Raw genomic sequence first — 20,500 nt, forward strand, 5'->3', positions numbered from 1 at the left:
GACTTAAGTCAGATAGATGAGAAACAAATACAGGCTTCGGGAGAAAAACAAGTACAAGGAGGTTTGGGAAAAATAACAACTCTATTGAAGTTTCTAGCTAGTTAACCGACTTAATATATTGTTACAAACATCTCAAAAGCTGTAAAATTAGGAAGATTACGTATAGGTTATAGGCTATTATAAAAAAAAGTTTATTTTTTCCGAATATTGGATATTGCTTTCTGTCAAAAGAAAAATGATAGACATTTTGTACAGAATCTCTTTCTAATTTTTAATTTTTATTTAATAATTAAAGAAGTATTTTTTAATGATTTTCTAATTTTTTTATCTTTTTTAAAAAATTTAAATAGGTTTTAAAAATGTTTGAAATAAATAGAAACAAAAATTTTAAAAAATAAAATAAAATTACACTGTTGGGTAGAAAAAATGTGAAGAAGTCTCGTCCCTAGCACCACTCCTGTAAAAAATGCTTGCTTTACGTAAATGATAGTGAAGGAGAAAAACTTTCAGATAGGCAACGCAGTAAAGCTATAAACTTGATCACCGAGTCACCACCGACTATACGGAAGAATGAAGATGCAAATGCAAATTGAAACTCAAGTATGTCGAGAATGACCCAGATGAGGAAAAAAAAAATCATGTTAAGTCCAGAAAGGAAGCGAAAGAAAAACTTGTATGGTAAGAAACGAAACAAACCGTACACCAAAAACAAATAAAGAGAGAGAGATCAAATATTTTACCTTTTCTCCTTTCGTGTCTATGGCGTTGGGGGTAGACTTCCATGGATTTCTTTTCTTGCTTTACTTTTATCTCTCTCTCTCTCTCTCTCTCTCTCTCTCTAGTCCATACTTGTTGGAATGTAGGGCAGGTTTTCGTACCTAAACGTTGTTGTTGTGGGTGACCTTGACTTGGTTGATATCTTGTATCCCATACGAGAGGCAAGGAATTCTTCATGTGCCAGGTCTTCAAATTTGTTGACGCATAACTTATATGTGTGATTCCCTTGATTGTTGACTCTGTTTACTTCTCTGCATTGTCCTTATAAGTGCGTCCGTGCAGAGCTACCCATTGCTCGTGCTATCGGTGGCAATAGAAACTTCAGAGAATGTAAGAGACATGGCGTGAGATGTCCAAGTCCCCAAAATTACCAACATGACAATGAGAAATTTTTTTGGGATTGTTAAGTGCATTTTTTACAAATAGAAGATGGTTCTTTCACAAAAATGGTTTTTTATTAAATTTCCTGTGTTTATGTTTTGAAAAAAATATTATTTTATTAAATAATATTAAAATAGTTGTAATGTGGTTGTCATTATATCATTGCTCTTGTTGGCACATTTCACTCAATTTGTGCTTTGCAAGCGCACAAAAAATGGTGCTCTCATTGCACAAGTTATATTGAATCATTTACAAAGAACTCCAAACATAATTAAAAGACAAGAACGAAGAAAAATAAAGAAAAGAGCAAGCAAGCATGCATGCATGCAATTCTATTTCTAAATTTTAAAGTGTTCTCCGCACAACCCGATAACGATGAAAGCATTTGTGTTGTTTAAAACTAGTAGGATGTCACGCTTCTAATGTTAGAATAAGACTTATTCACCACTGACTATGATTCAAGCATTGGGATAGGAAGCCTCCATGGCTATGCCGCATAGACCTTCCCTATCATCAATACCCCTCTCCAGCCTCATGTATCCATCTTCACCCCAATCAGTGCCCCATGAATTCTTTACTAACCAATATTTAGTCCTATCTTTTGCAGTTCCATAACCAACTGCGGTAACACCATGGTCTAATTCTATTCCGCATTCTCCTTTGAAGACCCCGCTCGAGTAAAATTGAATGTCAAAACTGCTAGCGTCAATGGCAACAGAAACTGGTTGATTGGCCACTGCCTTGAGCAATGCCTTCTCGTTGTTGGCAGGAACATGTTCATACCCTGTGATCTTGGCTGCATGGGATGCTATTTTGTTCTTGTTGCAAATTCCATCATCTCCCTTGTAGGGATATTTTCCTTCAGTTGTAAGGCCTCTGTTGTGGATGATAAATTTAAAGGCATCATCCATTAGACCACCTTCACAACCTTCGTTATCACCTTTAGTGTCACAATCAACTAGTTCTTGCTCTGAAAGGGAGACTGACTTTCCGGTTTTGATGTAGGTGATCCCCTCCATGGCTGCAACCGCAGAAAATGCCCAGCAACATCCTAGAATCATGTTATAGCACAAGAAACTAGTTACATGATTTATACATTATGCATACAATAAATGAAGACAGTATATTTTCCTTACCACATGTTCCTTGGTCCTTTACAGGGGTAACAGCTCCTTTCTTTCTCCAATCAATTCTAGATGGCACAATAGTCACATTGTTATACCTAAATGGTGCCCCTTGAGATGATCTAGGCCGATTGGAGAGCCTTTTATATCCATTGTAAGAAGCCTGGAATTCTTCATTACTTTGATCAGCAAATTGATTGACACTTAGCTTATAAGGCCGATTCCCATCACGGTTGGAAGACTCAATTAACTCTACATTGCGCTTGAAAAGCTTGAAACGCATTTTTTTCTCTGCATTATCCTTATAAGTGCGTCCATGGTGAGCCATCCATCTCTCATGCCTCTCCAACATGGATACTTCATCCAACATGCGGCAAGTGGCTTGGCAAGCCCATATCCCAAGCAATGCCACAAAGATGAATGCCCTTCCGCTTCCAGTGTTCAAACTCATTCTTTTCTTACCTAAATATGATAGCTAGTGTGTGTTTACCGATAAAAAAAAAATGACAGTGTGTGTTGATAACAAGTATACGATTTATAAGCCGAAGAGTGAAAAATAAGTAGGCACACTCACAATGGTTGAGAAGAATGGGTATATATATAGAAGATTCATCATAGTTTATGCTGTTTTGATGTGTCGGGACAAGACACTTCCCGAGTATACCGACCATAAAGGTTGTATTGACTTGGACAACCACCAAATGTAGCTCTTGAGCTCCGTATTTTAAGTCCATATATTTCATAACGATTGTATTAATTTATTTTGTTTGGAACTCATCATGCTTATTGGGATGTTTATTTAGATTTTTGATGTGTCTGATCCATTTTGAGATTGAAATTATACCTTAATATTATTTTGGCTGTGAGGTGATGAGCAACCCACGTCTCTTCTCGTCCTATTAACACTTGATTGAAAGGGATCTCATAGTCCGTAAAAAGTTGCAATGATATTTAGGTTTGTTTTAGCAATCTTTGACATTGTCTGAAGAGAGATTAGTGACAGTTTGAGGCCCTTTAGCAGAAGAGGGAAATAGTGACTAGACCGAAGCCTTACTACATGGTAAAATGTGTTCCCTAGTCTTAAGGCTGCATTGTTACCGACACACTAGAAACTCGGTGGTATTGGTTCTTTGTCAAATCTACTTAAGGGTCATTGACAAATATTTCTGTCGTTCACGCAAGAGATGGATCATTTAAGAATGTTCATATTAGTTTTTCACCACAAAAAAAGATTGTTAATGTTACTTAAGGGGAGCCACTCATAGTGTTAGATACTAACGTTCCTTTTATAAGAAATTATTGTACAGGAATCATCCTAGAAGTACTAAATATATTTAAGTGATCTAATCATTTTATGGAAAAATTAACAGGACTATTTTCTCCAAGAAAAAATTGTTATCAAATCCTTGTGATATAGACGTATTTCACTGCCACCGCCGTAAGATCGCTTGCAACCAAAGAGTAAGGCGGCTTGAGGGTTCAAGGGAACACCTCTTATACCTAAGTCAGTAACTGTGAATAACTTTTAATATCAAAGAATTAGATTCTTTTTACGTACTTAGATTCTCCTCTTATATAGAGTCTTTGAACCGTTATGTTGTTAAAATGATAATAGATATATCTATTATTCAAATTTAAACTTGGAGATGCGAGTTCATCCTTTAATGAATTTGAATTGTAACTCTTCTTATCTTCTATCGTCATTGGGTGATTACCCAATCGGTATTGACAGTGGGCTGCTCTCTTGGTATTGATTAGTCTCTTCAGTAGTGGGGCTTGTTTCAGGAATAGGCAATGACCCAGGCCATATGGTGCTAGCCGGCCGGAATGTTCTCTCCACCTTGATTTATATTTTCTTAAATATATATTCGAATTTTGAAAATAAAGAAATTTAATAGGACCCTTAAATAGTTAAAAAAAAAAAAAAAAGAGAGGAGGATGCAGGCCTTATCCATGAGACCGCCTCTCAAACTTGATCGTCACCATTGACGTGACTCAGCGGCTCAACCAAAATTGAGGCCTAAAGCCAAAAATTTTAAAAGCTTTATTCTCATTTATTTTGATACAATAATGCAATAAACTATTATGTCGAACATAAATACTAAATGTTTACTTTTTCTTAATTGTATAACTATATACTAACCATTGAAAGTGCTCTTTTTTTTCTTTTTCTTTTTTTTTTATTTTTTTTAATTTGTTCTACATTTAGTTTTTTCTTAAACTCTGACAAATTTTTTTTCTCTTATATAAACTTATAAGATTAATTAATTTTTATATTAATTAATCAAAAATAATATTTCTAGATGCTTTTATTTATTTTTATATTTTATTCTTATGTTTAATACGTATAATAACACTTAGGTTTAATATGTATGTTTTATACTTATATTTAATACTTATGCTTAGTACATTTTACACGTATGATGCTACTGTTTTATATTTATGTTTAATACTTATATTTTAAACTTATTTTTAATACGTATAACAAGTATAATACTTATGTTTAATAGATTTTATACGTATAATACCTTATGTTTTGAGGGAGGCCAACTTCTCTATCACGTGAGACATTTTTGTAAAAAATAATAATAATTATATATAAAATTAGATCTAGATAATCTGCTACATAAATGTAAAAATAAAATTCTAAAAACGCAACTTAATATATGTTTCAGATTTATGATGATAATGTTTCATGTAATAATATTCATTCATTATTATTTTTGTAATGAAATATTTAGAATTTATTTATTTTTTCATATAAACTATCAAGTTATCTATTAGACAGTTATCTTTTCATTCTAGTATGTAAGCTAGTTTATTAAATTTCATGTAAAATTTAGATATTTTTGTGTCACATTAAACATTTAATGATATAATTGAAACCTTAAATAAATTGTCTTGCTCAATGAATTTAGAGGATAAAATCTCTCAACTATTTTTCATATAGACTATCAACCTTAAATGATTTTTCTTGTATTTTTACTTTGGATTCCATATCTAGAAGCCTAATATTGTATAATAAAAAACTTTGGGATCCATATTAATAAATTTATTATTTCTCCTAAACTTAGTTTAAATTAATTTTAGTGAGGCCACATCCTTGAAAACAAATGATAATATATAGAAATTATACAAAATTTTAGGACTATAGGAAAAACATTAGAGAGAAACATTTCCAGGTATATCGAAATTTTAGAGAGCATATGGCCTATGGGGATTATAATTTTTTTTTTTTTTTTTTAGGGGGAGGAGGGACATTCTCTATATTTATAGAATTATAAATAAAATTTCAAGGGCATTTCAAAATTTCAAAACTTTTGGGGGCCATGGCCAACGTTGGTCCGCCATTACGTTTAATACTTATATTTTATACGTATAATACGTATAATATTTATGTTTTATACTTATATTTAATACATTTAATTTATACATATAATAAGTATAAAACTTATGTTTTATAGATTTTATACATATAATATGCGTATAATACTTATGTTATGTACTTATGTTTAATACTTTTAATAATGATATTTAATACTTATGTTTAATACATTTTATACGTACGTATAATACTTATGATTAAGATTTGTGTTTAATATGTTTAATGCTTATGTTTAATACGTATAATAAGTATAATACTTATGTTTAATATATTTTATATGTATAATACGCGTATAGTACTCATTTTTATAATTATGTTTTATACGTTTAATACTTATATTTTATACGTTTAATTAGTGGCGGAACCATGAATTGTTTTGAAGGGGGGGCCACTTCTCTATTTTGTGAGACATTTATGTAAAATAAGAAAGAAATTAAAAAAACATAACTATATATAACATTAGATCTCAATAATTTGATACATAAATGTAAAAATAAAATTCTAAACACACAGCTTAACATATGTTTCAGATTTATGATGATAATGTTTCATTGAATAAATATTCATTCATAATTATTTTATTAATGAAATATTTATAATTTATTTATTTTATATAAACTATCAAATAATCTTTTAGAACGTCATCTTTTATTCTAGTGTATAAACTAGTTTATTAAGTTTCATGTAAAATCTAGACATTTTGTGTCACATTAAAAATTTAATTGTGATATAATTGAGACCTTAAATAAGTTTTTTCTTGCTCTATGAAATCTAGAGGATAAAACCTCTCAACTATTTTTTTGTATAGATCATCAACCTTAAATGATTTTTCTTATATTTTCACTTTGAATTCTATATTAAGAATCCTACTATTGCGTAACAAAAAACTTTGGGATCTATATTAATAAATTTATTATTTCTCCTAAGCTAAGTTTATATTAATTTTAGTGAGGCCACATTCTTGAAAATAGATAATATATAAAAATTATACAAAATTTCTGGGACTATAGGTAAAAAAATTGGAGAAAGACATTTCTACGTATATTGAGATTTTAGAACATTTTAGAGAGCATATGGCCTATGGGGATTATAAAGTTTTTGGGGCCATTCTATTTCTAGGTATATTGAGATTTTAGAACATTTTAGAGAGCATATGGCCTATGGGGATTATAAAGTTTTTGGGGCCATTCTCAATATTTGTAGAATTATAAATAAAATTTAGGGGCTATTTTGAAATTTCAAAAAACTTTGGGGGACTAAGGTCAACGTGGGTCTGCCACTGCGTTTAATACTTATGTTTTATACATTTTATACGTATAATATTTATGTTTTATATATTTTATATGTATAATACTTATGTTTTATATTTATGTTTAGTACGCTTAATAATTATAATTAAGACTTATGTTTTATACTTATTTTTAATACTTATGTTTAATACATTTTATAAATATAATACGTATAATACTTATGTTTTATAATTATGTTTTATACTTTTATTTAATACATTATATATAATACTTATGTTTTATACTTATTTTTAATACATTTTATACATATAATACTTAAGATTAAGATTTATGCTTAATATGTTTAATATTTATGTGTAATACGTTTAATATGTTTAATACTTATATCTAATATGTTTAATACTTATGCTTAATATGTTTTATAATTATGTTTAATACATATAGTACTTATGTTTAATACATTTTATACGTATAATACTTATGTTTAATACATTTTATACATATAATACTTATGTTTAATATTTATGTTTAATACGTTTAATACTTATGTTTTATAATTATAATAAGTATAATAGTTATGTTAAATATATTTTATACGTACAATACACGTTTTATACTTATAATACACATATAATACATATATTTTATACTTATGTTTAATATGTTTAATGCTTATGTGTAACATATTTTATATATTTAATAAGCATTGCTAGGTACAGTCTCCAAATAGGGACTACAATGCAAACCTAAACAATTTTAACTTTAAAATTTTATAAAATTATAAAATTATCCCTCTTAAAATGATATTTTTTTCATTTAATAAAAGGCCTGCACATGGAGACTGCAAATAGAATTTCTCATATTTAATACTTATGTGTTATACTTATGTTTAATACATTTAATACTAATATTTTATACTTATGTTTAATAGGTTTAATGCTTATGTTTAGTGTATTTTATATATTTAATATTTATGTTTAATACGTTTAATACTTAAGTTTTATACAGATAATACTTGTGTTTAATATATTTTATACGTCTAATACTCATGTTTGTTTAATACTTATGTTTAATACTTTTTAAGAAAATTTCTTCTTTGGAGGCCTTCTAATACTATTTTCTAAATAATTATAATATCAATATTATTTCTTAAGAGGATTTAAGGATTTTTATTTCTTAATAAATGTCATTAATTGTCTAGGGAACCTTTGGCACTTGACTAAGCATTGAGGCGCGGTCGACTTCCCAATTCAGCGCAGTTAATAAATACCCAACAACATCTTGCATTTGTGTTGCTCGCATACTATAATCGGTATACATTTCTTGTCATCGACTCCACCTCTCCTTCAAATATATATAAAGAAGAAGAAGAAGAAGAAGAAGAAGAAAATCCACATCTCCTTGCATTCTGTAAAATTTACGTAAGCCCTCCTGCCCATCCATGACAAAGTCATGCATGACAATCCTCTTAGCGGCTAAATTTATACTATTTACTTTCCTTGAAAGTTGAAAGTACTAGACCCATTGCGTAAATAAGACTTTGGTGTATAAACAAATAGGTAAGACCATCTGACCAAGAGGTTTAGCAGGTTCAACAAGTAGTCAGAATGTTCCAACAATTGATGATTACTCTCTCCCTAATTTTCTGCAAAGATGCATTATACACTTACGAGACAACGAACTACAATCATAATTACCAAAAAAAAAAAAAAAAAAAAAAAAAAAAAAAAAAAATGCAAAGTCAAACACTCATACATGAGCGTAATCAAGCAAGCTATAGGAACAAACATCCTACAGCATTTAGAAATCTGCGTCTAAGATATTTCGATGAGCATGTCACCACCATTAGAGTAAATCAAGGAAATATCCCATGCCTTGGATCGAATATCATGTGCCAGCCAACCCAAGAAGTGAGGCAAACTCACCTGTAACCAGAAAAATAATTCAGATTAATACAGTACAAATAAGAAAAGCAGCGAACTAATGAGAATATTTTCTAAACTAGTTAAATATGCCGTGACAAAACGATTTGAGTTTCTTTAATGTGTACCTCAGGATCAATGGACCCACAAGCAAAGGCTCCAATATCCACATCAAAACCTATTACACTTGCTGCTGAATACCATTTACATAGTCAACCGATTCTAACATTTGTGCTCATGTGTGAGCCTACCACATCAGCAAGAGCTTGTATTAGGGACCTCGGGTCAAATATTACACCCACTTTTGGATCATGTATAGAATCGACAAAGTTCTGCAAAGTTAATATGTTTTAGAATCCAGATCTACAAATAAAGAAGATTGTATCATCCAATCAAGTAAATTGATTCAAAATTACAAGACTACTATTTTGCTTAGGCTTCTAATACTGAATGATAATAGAGGGCATATTAACATTGTTCTGAATACAGGCTTTTAAAAATAAGGCCACCATAGTAAATCCTGCCGGTTGCCTTCAAAGTTTGAGCTATTAAATTCCAGCCTCAACAGGCCAGTATTGTGGCACCAGCATTTCTGAAATGAGCACTTTGATCGGAGGTGCCAAATTAGCCTCATTGGAGAGCTTCAGTAATCCAGGAGTAGTTTGAAACGTTATTTTTGGGTATATGCCCTCGTCATAGAGATTCTAGATAACACTTCAACGTCTTATCCTTAAGTGTTCAAATTGGTAATGCTCAATTTAAGAATCAAATATGGAACTTTGCAAGGGCACATAAGGATGTTTTCTTTAGCAATTTCTGTTTATTATACTACTTGAAACAAATGGTAACAGGCATACATACCACATCAAAGATTCCTTGGGCAGCCAAGCGTTGAACGTCTACAGGAATTTCACCATCTTTGGGCACCAAAAGTGTATTGATGTACTTATTTGGCTACACAGAAAAATAATAAACTTCAAAAAAATGACATGTTCCCTCTATTTCTCAAGTTTCCTCCTTTCTAGATTAGACAACCAAAGAAGATTTTTCTTTTAACCATAGTCGCATAGTACAACTCTATCTACTCACTAGATTTTTCAGATGATTATGAGGATCTCCATACGTTCGGTTTAGGGCATCTGTAATGGCAGTTACAAAGCAAGAGGCCGAGAAGTCACTCGTTTCCCGATCACACGTACCATTCAACAAAAGTACCTGTTACCAAAATAGCTAAGCACAATATATAAGTCTACGTGGCTCAACCATGGCACCCTGTAGGTACTCTTCTAATGTCACCACAAACAGAGACTAAAGCAAGTGTTGGATTCAAAGCTGAAACCTTGCACAATATTCAATGTACATGTTGATATCTAAAATCTTGCAATACATTCATATGCATCCAAATGGCCAAAGAAGAGATGGTAATTCAAATGAACTGGCCATTCTGGGAGGTACTGGCATAGTCCATGCATATGAATGGGCAATAAACAATAACAACTTGTACCCAATAAAAAAAAATACTGCACTTGATAGAGTGATGGAAAGGTACCTTGCGGCAGAACCTTGAAGAAATACTCTCCCCAATACCTAGTAATACCTAGACATGGTGCATGATCAATGAGAAGATATAAAAAGGCAAGTTTCCAAAGTTTCCAATTAACAAATATCATGAATTGTACTTGTTGGTTTCCATTTTTTTCCTAATTATTAAAAAAAATTCGAAAGAAAAAAATCAACTTTGATCCAAACATCTTTTAAATACCAAAAAATATTTCTGTTCCTTAAAAGATTTGCATCTAATTATTTACCCAGGTTTCTGCAAAAAAAAAAAAAAAAACAAGTTAAAAAAAACAGTTCACAAAAATTATATCTAAATAAGTTTTCAAATCTACCTAACTATTTTTTTTATAAAACCCCATAAAAACTCCTCTCAAAATTCTTTTCAAGAATTCCCAAAATTTTTACTGACCAAATATGCCCTAAGTATATGCTCTCTTCTACTCCTATTCTTCCTCATCCTTTACTATTTTATGTCGACTTAACTATTTTCTTCTTCTTTCACCAATTGCCTTTTTTTTCCTGCTCTACTGTGTTCTCCAGACATAGCACGACAAGAACTGGTTTCTTTCATCTTAAACCTTTTGGCTTTTACAAATCATCATTCTACCATCACTGCTACCAATAAATTTCAGCAGCGATCTCCAGCAGCTTCTCAGCCACTGGCACTTAGCATTTTCTAAACCATAATTGAACTACAAGATATAGACTGCAGTCCAAGCCCTAAAATCATATTTTCCCAAAAGATTGGACCAACAAGTAGGAAATAAAAGGCAACTCAATCCTGTTTCATACTAAAAAATGCACCAGATAGATGTTTATAATCAAAATGCCAGTTTCTGTATTTAACCAAATAGACCAACTTACAATCAACCCAAATAATTGGAAGAACTTGAGACAAACACTGACATTCACACGAGATAACACATTACAATAAGACACCGACAGGAATATTGCATAGAAAGATGTAATAATTGAGTACGTAGTCATCCATGAAGTGAAGAGGATTCCATAGCTTAAGCAATGCATTCCATATGGCAGTCCACATTACTTTTTTATCTCACCATATGCTGGCAAATGGTACTATGTTATTTCTCTGAAATGGACTACTCCAGCCTTGGGGTTTGTCAAGTTGAATATTGATCGTTACAGTATGGGCAACCCAAGCGAGTGTGGTGGGGTAATGGTAGTCTGAGATGAAGAGGGGCATTGATTGTGGGCTTCTCTGCTTACTATGGATGGTGAACAAATACAATAGCTGAAGTTAAAGCTTTGTTAGATGGCCCGAGAATCTGTAATAAATTACAACTGAAAAATGTTGAAGCTGAAACAGACTCAGCTGCCAACTTCAATGCAAAACAGGGTGCCAAAGGGTCTACTGAAGAATTTATTTCAGCTCTAAGGACATCACTAATAATATAAAAATAGTTTTACATGTAAATGACTGGTTTATTTTGCTCACAAGCTTTATTTTGCTCTAGGTTTGTTTTTTACACCTTGGTTATAAGCTTTGCTCATAATTGAACTGCAACCCCAAGGTGTTGAACTGCAACCATGGCATTCCTCCACCATGAGTGAGTGTTTATCAATAAAATTGGGGTATCATTCTCCATTAAAAAAAGGAAGGAGAAGAAGAAGAAGAAAAGGATACTATGGAGGTCCAAAGTGTTAAATTGTTATCTACAGCAATTTATATTACCATATGGCCAAAACATGAAAGTAGATTAAAAGAGCAATATGCCAGCCAGAGGTCGAGAATGTTACCAATGACGGACAGATGGAAGTAAAAAGGGATCCCATAGCATAAATGATGCAGTCCACATTACTCAACTGATCCAGGACAGATGGGTTTGCTGTGGGGAAGACCTACTCAATTACAGAAGTGAAATTATCACGCAGTCTACATATCAGAAATTAGTACCCATATCAACAACCAATATTTACATATATAATAAATTATAAATGATTCACAAACAATGTTAAATACCTCCCATTATTAAAATCTCTTCTGTTAAAGGTAATAATTACTGTAAACTTGGAGGAAAAAGAATCCAAAACATCATGACTGCAACTCAAATTTGCAAACTCTAATTGATATATTATAACCACAATTGCAGGGCAAACTTACCTTTTTTTGGAAAGTAGATGAGATTTTATTAGCAAAAGCAAAAGGTATAACCCAAGTATATAGGAAGTATATACAAGATAAGCATCTAACTACAAATATAAAATGCTTATCTTTTTCCTGTTACTGACGTAAAGAAGTTAATTACTAAGATCAGAAACGTATAGGTTCTTGTAGAAAAACATCAGAAAGGTATAAGCTCTTTCCAGATACTTCCATATTGATCAGGCAAGTAGAATGTTCCTTATCATACTAAATACTAAATAGCACTAAGTTTCAAGTTGCAAGAAACAGAGTTATGCTTGGTGCTGATTATGAACCATTGTATCCCCAGGTCCCCGTATGTATGAAAATTAATGAATGGAAAGGATAAATAGATAAAATCATACAAGATTGATAAAAAGAGTGGTATTAGTTCCATCCATCAGATTCACATATCTAGGGAAACAGAATCCTGGTAACACAACATTCTTTCTTGAGTATCAAAAAAGTAAAAATTGACCAAACATAATGGCCGACCTCCCTATGACAGACATGTTTCAAGCAATTAGCAAAGGGGGAGAATCAATTGATGGCATTGACGCCAAAACATTCTGCTTTCTCTGTTCACTCCTTTTTTGCTCTGTTCCTTTTTTTTAGATGTATGACACATGGTATTTTGTGCTTTTTTGGCAGGCAGATATACACCACATACCAATAGAGGATGCGATTCATGACCTTACCCTCCACTCCCTGTTTATGGGAAGAAGGATATGTCACTTGGTCGAAACACCTTTGGCTCTGTACAGGACTGAATACTGAAATTCATGCTTGATTTCTAGTCACAAAATCATCTCTAGTAGTACATAAGAAACAAGAAAGAAACCTAAATCCATTAATTCACCTCATGCAGTAAATTACTGCCCTCACTTGACATGTAGAACACTCGCTTTATTCTTGAAGGAAGTGCTGGAACTGAAGATCCTCCCTGTGTAAGAATCAGGCAGTTGATAAGGAACTTTGTATAACAACTACCAGAAAATGAAAAACCTTGGTGTAATGCCAAAATTCAATTAACATCATAATTCACTAGAGCTCTTAGTCCCAAAATCTTTTCTTTCTTCTTTAGATAAGGCAAAATCGTCAAAACAGCACCAAGAAGATGCTGCTTAGGTGTAGAGGTATACAGTAATGCACTTGTGAGGACAATTTGAATAAAAATGGATTTGAAAATTTTTGTTGGGCAGAATTGAAATATAGTATCGCATTGTGATCTCGATCAAACTATTTCTACCATGAGTAGCAAATGATGACACAATACCAGCATCACCACCAGTAACACCAGCCTGATCATTACCATTATAAATGGCGCAACCATGAAAACCACACCACCACTAACATCACTCTCCTCACCACGATGCAAGTCTTCCCACCACCATAAGTTTTTGAATATTGGCCAAATGATTTTTATCATGCTCCTCTTGAAAACTATCTACAGATAAATCGTACTATAAACATAATCTAACAATAACCAACAATTAGGGTTCCTCATGAAATTATAGCAAATACCTTATTTATAGGTTCCATGGATCCATGAGTTGGATGAGAAATTTCATTCTGACCTCGTATTATAGTGCCATCCTAAAATTAAATAACAGGAGAGAATTAGGAGAAGAAAGTACAATGCAAAAACTCCCCCCATACTGAACCAAAAACCAGCATCATTTCAGGTATTGATAGCAAAGCTATGCGTAACAAGGGAAAGAATGAACTGACAGAGTTCAGAAACATGTTAAGCACATATTCTTTGGAAAAAAAAATAATATAACTTTAATCAACAATAAAAACTCAAACCTATCTCTGACAGCATTTTCTCCCTCTTGAACCTATGCCAACACATTTTGTAATGAATCACTTTGTGTGAAGCAAATTATATAATTTCATGTAGAACTTAGAGCAAGATGGTGAGAAATTTGGTATGGTGGGAAGGTTTATCAAGAGAGAAGAGGTTGGAAGTTAGATCAACGATCAAGCAGATCAAGGTGGGCGGACCAAAACCTGAAACTTTCCCAATTATACACATATGGAGGATAATAGAAATCTTATTATCAATACTCAAGCTTGGGATGAAAAAAAAAACATTTAGATAGGATTTTTCCAGAGTAAAACTCATAAGGACCTATACTGCTACTAACAATCCAAGAGAATTTCAATTAATTTGTTCGAAATAGCCATAGAACTACCACCAAAAGAAATTAGTGAAGCAATACACAATTACAAAATATATGCCCAGATGGAAATCAACAATCATCCTACCCACAATTCACATCCTAATGTAAGCCTGTCGTTGGTTGAAATCACGGGGAGGACCATACTTTCTGAGGGAATATCTGAAACACGTGAAAACAAAAATATTGCAGCATCTAAAGACTGAAAAAATAGACGGGCTCCTGCAAAGAAGAAATTCCCAATGCTGCAAAAATTACGAGAGTCAGTTAATTAGTTGTAATATCAGACAAGAAATCAATCAGACATCAGAATTAATCAATTACATATGACGTGATAATTTTAAAATAATACAGTCCATAAAATTTCTCAAACATATTGAGGATAAGCTCATAGCAACTCTGCAGGGAAAAAATCATTCAAATGTTTTGGGCAAGAATGAGCACGATCCACAACCATGACTGATACTCTATACACAAAAAAATTTGAGCATCTTTTTTCTATTTGATTCCCAAGGGGAGAGTCTGGTTTGGAATCTGTGGGTGGATAATCTGATAATTGAAAAGAATAACATTGTTCTCATTCTTAACCGCTTCCTTCAATGATATGGAAAAAAATTGGGCTAAGTTAAATTAGATTTTTTTTTCTTTTTTATTGGCACCGGGTGTCCGGAACAACATCCCGACTGATCCCGGCAGTGCACAGGCCCTTGGCAAGGAGTTTCCTGCAAGTGCACCTCGGATAATTCAAGAGGAAAATCCCCCAGTCTGATGTCCCCTAGAGATTGTTTGCACCAAAGGGGATTTGAACCTTAGACCTAGGGGGAGCATACCCCCAAGCCCAAGACCTTTACCACTTGAGCCAACCCCTAGGGTAAATTAGATTTATAAGATTCCTTTACAGCCATAGTTACTAAAGCAATTTTTTGAGATCATGACTTCTTATAAAAGTGACCAATTCCATGGACATTGGCCACATACCGCTTCGAAGTAGACTACTATAAAAAGCAACATCAGAGTTACTGTAGGAGTGTGACATCCCATATGATAAGTATAAGAGTAGATGACGCCCTAATAGAAGGCCCAAACCACATGACCTATGCTCAAAAAAGACTAGTCAATAATACAATTGGAGCCCCATTGGAACCTTATAAAGAGTAAGAACTTCTCATTCTCAAGCAATGTGGGATCTCATACACCATCTATCCTTATACTTATCATATGGGATATCACAATTTACCCCCATTAAATTCCCGACGTCCTCATCAAGCCTATCTGTTGTAGGTGGCAAGACTCAAGTCCCACATTTCTGGTTGGGATAAGCTCTGATACCATTAGTAACGTCCCAATGGAAGACCCAAACCATATGGTCTATACTCTAAAAGGAGTAGTCAATGATACAATTGAAGCCCCATTGAAATCTTATAAAAAGTAATAACTTATCATTCACAAGCAATGTGGGATCTCATGGACCCATACATCACCTACCCTTATACTTATCATATAAGATATCACAAGGAGTCCTTGATAGGGGCATCTAGGGTTGGGGAATCCTGAAATGTCAATTTCAATCACCCTCATTCTTGAGGCAAATTTATTCCCCACTAAGATTTATCGTTCATCACTTATGACTAGAACTAGAACAAAGTAACCAATTAGAATTATTCTTTTCAATTCCCAAATCCCTAGATCCAATCCCTTAGAAACTTCTTTGGATGATAGAGGAATTAAATCATTTTGATTCACAGATTTCTAAATCACCCCTTAAACTTCTTTGGATAATAGAAGAAAGGATCATTACATGAAACGAAAAGCTTTAACAGATACCAATAAACCACTTGAAAAGGGCAATAGAAAGCCTGCTATTTATAAGGTTATTCAAATATGATATTTGAATCTGGGATATATATATATATATATATATATTTTTATAAGTAAGAAGAAAATTTTATTCAAAAGTAAATAGATATAGCCCAAGTACACATCTGGGATATATAATGTCCCACGTTTGTTTAGTATGCATTTTCCACCATCCTAACTCAAGAAGATAGAAATCAAAAATCAAGAAAGTAATTATTTATGTAAAAAAACACTTGAAACAATGGTAAGATCTAACTTACGTAGACGCAAAGTACCTGCCATTACTAAAACAAAATGATTCATCTGACCGCTGGAGAATCTGTATTTGAATTTCACAAAATAATAAAAAAGCAGATTAAATTTCATGCAAGAATCACATTGAGAAGTTCAGAAGAGCAATAAAATATACCAAATTTTAATAGAACACACCCTGCTCTTAGGCCTATTTTGATCTACCGTCCTATGCATTTTTTTTAGCAATAACCCCACATGGTACAAGTTTATCAGAAATAGGACCCTTCGTCCATTTTTCCATTCATTGCTGTTAATAGAGACCACATGAACCAATCATAGCATGCCACGTGGCAATTTTTTTCCCAAAAATGTTTTTCAGAAAATAATAAATATATTTTTATAATTAAGAATAATTTTAAAACCTGTTTTTAATTTTTTTTTTTTAAAGAAAAGGAAAAAAAAAATTTTAAACAAAAGCTTAACAGCCTCCTGTGGTGGCTGGTGGTCAGGCCACCACTGGGCGGCCAGAACTGAGCACCCATGTGGTGGCTGAGTCCTGGCCACCACGGGAGGGCCAGATTGACCACCCTGCGGTGGCCAGATCGTGCCATCCGGCCACCAAGGTGTATTTTGAGGGTGAATAATGTCAATCCCCCCAAAATGCAAAGAAATAACAATTGACATAATAAAAATATAAAAGCAACGAATAGGGGTTAAAAAAATTATGCAAGCATTATTCAGAAAACTGATAATATGAAATGATCATATGAAGTTAAAAATAAAATAACTTGATCCTTAACATTGGTTATCATGTTTGTACAAGTAATCCACTCCCAAATTCACATATCCTTTCTACCCATGGTAAATAATGTGATATGATAAAAAAAATATGGAAAAAGTATACCGATTAGGCCAGAAAAAGAAACATACAAGCATGGGCATATGTCCCTCTGACAAAAAGTATATCCAACAGAAGATTGAAGGTGAAAGCTAAAAAAATCTATTAGGCAATCAAGCACGACTCATACTATTCACCTGATTCTGAAAGTAAACCAAGAAAGCTCGAATCGTCTCCCTGTAGGGTTTCGATACACAATTCCATAGAAAATGTTCTCCTTCCACAATATTATACCTGTCAAATTCGTAACTCAGCATACATTTAACTCAACACCCCCACCATGGTTACACCTACCAAGTAAATGAAATATACTCAGGATACTTACTATTAACTTAATAGCAAAAGTTGCCTTTTGTGCTTTCTAATGAGCATTTTTTATGAAGGAAAAAAAAACTATATTGCAAAAAGTAAAAAGTAGGCAATGAGCTAATAATAATTTTTTTTATATATAAGTTAATGAGCTAATAATAAATTAATTATAAAAAAGGAAAAAGGAAACATATCAAAACAGAACTTGTACACCACCAACATATAGATTCACCCCCACTATGAAAAAATATATAATAAATGAGTATATTAAGTTTCACCAGCTTCAATGCTTTAGTTTTGAGTTAACTTAAAAAATGTGCAATTTAATAAACCATAACTTTCTATTATTCTTCTTTCAACAACCCTGGGATCGGTCGGGACTCTGTTATCAGACAGCCGGTGCCAATCAAAAACAAATTATTCTTCTTTCAACGACCCTGGGATTAGTCGGGACTCTGTTATCAGACAGCCAGTGCCAATCAATAACAAATTATTCTTCTTTCAACGATCTGCTCTTTAAAAGTAAATCATTTAAAATCCACTGCAATTAGATAGACAGTTTCTGTAATGAACCCTCAGCATCAGGTATAAAGAAACGTGTGTGTGTGTGTGAGAGAGAGACAGAGAGAGAGAGCAATAAGGTGCCATTAAGAGGGATTGATCATGTTATTGTTCCATGATACCCTTAACATTGCCAATGTCCATTTGACATGAGTGACAACAATTTTTTTTTTTTCCTGGTAAGTTAAACTTTATCGATATGAATGCTAACAAATTTCTTATCCGGATATGATCAAACATGGAATACTAGAATGTTTAACGCTTCATTCAAAATGCAAATCTAGATAACAAGTTAAACATGCAGAACTTATCCGAAGAAGAAAGATCTGATATACTACCATTCTGATTTGGCTTGTTGCGCATCAACTGGCAAACGATGACCAAGTAATCTTCGGACAGCAAGTGCCTCGGCAGTACTTTGATCAGACAATCTCAAACACCTCGACCGAATGTCTCCAACAGCCGGACCACCTATCAAATCAATGAACTTTCACATTTCGGAAAGAAACATTTGTTTTACACAAACCCCTGTAGATAACTCAATTAATCTCCAAAAACCAATTCGGATAATAAAAAAGCTTTTCAAGGTGCTAAAGAATTCAATAAAATAAGTTGAGTTTGCAAGTAGTTGGAAGATTTACCGAGGACACGAACAATCTCAGCCGTACTTCCTCCGTCATCGGAAACAGGAAGAACATGCGCAACCCGAGTAGTCAAATTCTTAAGCTCTTCAACCACACCATTAAACGCTGTTCCACCTGCGAATTGTTCACGCGAAGGTGTTAGTAATTCAATTTGGCCAAACAAGGTCGTCGCCATTGTTTATTATTAGAATTTCTACGTAAAGCTTTAATTGTTGACGTACCTGAAAAGACGAGCAACGAAGGCTGGTTAGGGCTTGAGTTCGACGAGGAACGGCAATAATGCTGGTGATCGAGTGAGGAGCGAGACGCAGCCATGAGAGGAGGAGGAGGAGGAGGAGGGGAGGACTAGGAGATCTATAAGGAAAATGGGTAAAATGGAGGACCGTTTTGCACAACAGGAAAGAGGGACCCAGAAAGCAATCCGCCATATTCCCGCGTCTCTCGCAGCCCCCTGAATCTTTTCGGCGAAGCTTCCCGTAGTCCACTCACTCTGTTTTCAAAGATCCACAAATAAATCCAAAAAATATATTCATTTAAAATTTTTATTTTTTTGGTCAATTTCCATTTTTATTAACGGAAGGGTTTCTAACTTTCTGACAAATATATCTTTCTTCGACACATGAATATCCATTATAGTCTCTTTTTTTTTTATTGAATGCTTAACCCAATAAAAACTACATAAATAAAATATTTTGTCGTAATTCTTTTTTTTTTTTTTATCCTAAGCAAACAAGCATATCATAGATAAACTAATGAGTTATAAGATACAAAATTCAATAAAATGAGAGTCTCTAACAATCATCTCAAGATCAACAAATACAACACGAACAAAATAATAAAAAACAAGTGATCTAAAACGAGAAGTTTGACTCTCACCCATTTCTCATAATGGGAAGCAGTTTGAAAAGGTTTTGCTACGGCTAGAAGTCGCAGTGAAATGATGTGTGCTGCATTTTGCTAGATTGGACTGGCTGAAATAAACTTTCTCGACCATTTTATTTTTATCATTGGTTAAGAAAAGTAGCAACATAGGAAAGTAGCAACCGAAAAATGAGTCAAATCATCAGTGAAAGAATACCATTGGTACCCTTGGTAGGGATCAGATCTGAAATCCCTGATCTCGACGGTGCCCGTGTGTCAGTAAAAGACCTCCCTTAGCGTGGTGGCGCATGGTCTCAGGCACAATGTGAGCCATGCGTGAGACACATATGCCGCTCTTTTGGTCAATTTTCTTCTGCCGTCTAATAGATCGGTTGTTGGAAAATTTGA

The 20,500-nt window shown here is 33.2% G+C and overlaps 2 protein-coding genes across 3 annotated transcripts; both read right to left on the reverse strand.

Moving 5' to 3' along the window:
• Positions 1–1,598: 1,598 nt before the first annotated feature.
• Positions 1,599–2,649, reverse strand: LOC121265975 (senescence-specific cysteine protease SAG39-like). Its single transcript, XM_041169656.1, has 2 exons — positions 2,295–2,649; positions 1,599–2,209 (listed from the first exon to the last, which is right to left on the reverse strand). Exons 1-2 carry the CDS (start codon positions 2,632–2,634, stop codon positions 1,617–1,619), a joined length of 933 nt encoding a protein of 310 aa, XP_041025590.1. The 5' UTR covers positions 2,635–2,649; the 3' UTR covers positions 1,599–1,616.
• A 6,122-nt stretch (positions 2,650–8,771) lies between these two features.
• LOC121265577 (uncharacterized protein YNL011C) lies at positions 8,772–19,731 on the reverse strand. 2 transcript variants are annotated; one of them, XM_041169256.1, is made up of 14 exons: positions 19,453–19,731; positions 19,229–19,345; positions 18,926–19,058; positions 17,855–17,951; positions 16,861–16,904; positions 14,817–14,973; positions 14,070–14,141; positions 13,405–13,488; positions 12,161–12,262; positions 10,389–10,436; positions 9,929–10,054; positions 9,701–9,793; positions 8,968–9,086; positions 8,772–8,842 (listed from the first exon to the last, which is right to left on the reverse strand). In XM_041169256.1, exons 1-13 carry the CDS (start codon positions 19,544–19,546, stop codon positions 9,075–9,077), a joined length of 1,179 nt encoding a protein of 392 aa, XP_041025190.1. In that variant the 5' UTR covers positions 19,547–19,731; the 3' UTR covers positions 8,772–8,842; positions 8,968–9,074. The 2 variants fall into 2 exon arrangements, with proteins under 2 accessions (XP_041025190.1, XP_041025189.1); XM_041169255.1 differs by having other exon boundaries at positions 8,968–9,171.
• Between the last annotated feature and the right edge of the window lie 769 nt (positions 19,732–20,500).

The sequence above is a fragment of the Juglans microcarpa x Juglans regia genome, chromosome 5D, assembly GCF_004785595.1.
Source record: "Juglans microcarpa x Juglans regia isolate MS1-56 chromosome 5D, Jm3101_v1.0, whole genome shotgun sequence".
Lineage (NCBI taxonomy): Eukaryota > Viridiplantae > Streptophyta > Magnoliopsida > Fagales > Juglandaceae > Juglans > Juglans microcarpa x Juglans regia.

Excerpts from the sequence above, each read along its gene's own strand:
- LOC121265975 (XM_041169656.1), bottom strand. The coding sequence starts at position 2,634 with ATGTTGGAGAGGCATGAGAGATGGATGGCTCACCATGGACGCACTTAT. Across the intron at positions 2,210-2,294 it reads AAAGGACCAAGGAACATGTG|GATGTTGCTGGGCATTTTCT; the intron begins GTAAGGAAAATA and ends ACATGATTCTAG.
- LOC121265577 (XM_041169255.1), bottom strand. The coding sequence starts at position 19,546 with ATGGCTGCGTCTCGCTCCTCACTCGATCACCAGCATTATTGCCGTTCC. Across the intron at positions 12,263-13,404 it reads GCAGTAATTTACTGCATGAG|GTCTTCCCCACAGCAAACCC; the intron begins GTGAATTAATGG and ends GTAATTGAGTAG. Across the intron at positions 10,055-10,388 it reads CTTCAAGGTTCTGCCGCAAG|GTACTTTTGTTGAATGGTAC; the intron begins GTACCTTTCCAT and ends TTTTGGTAACAG.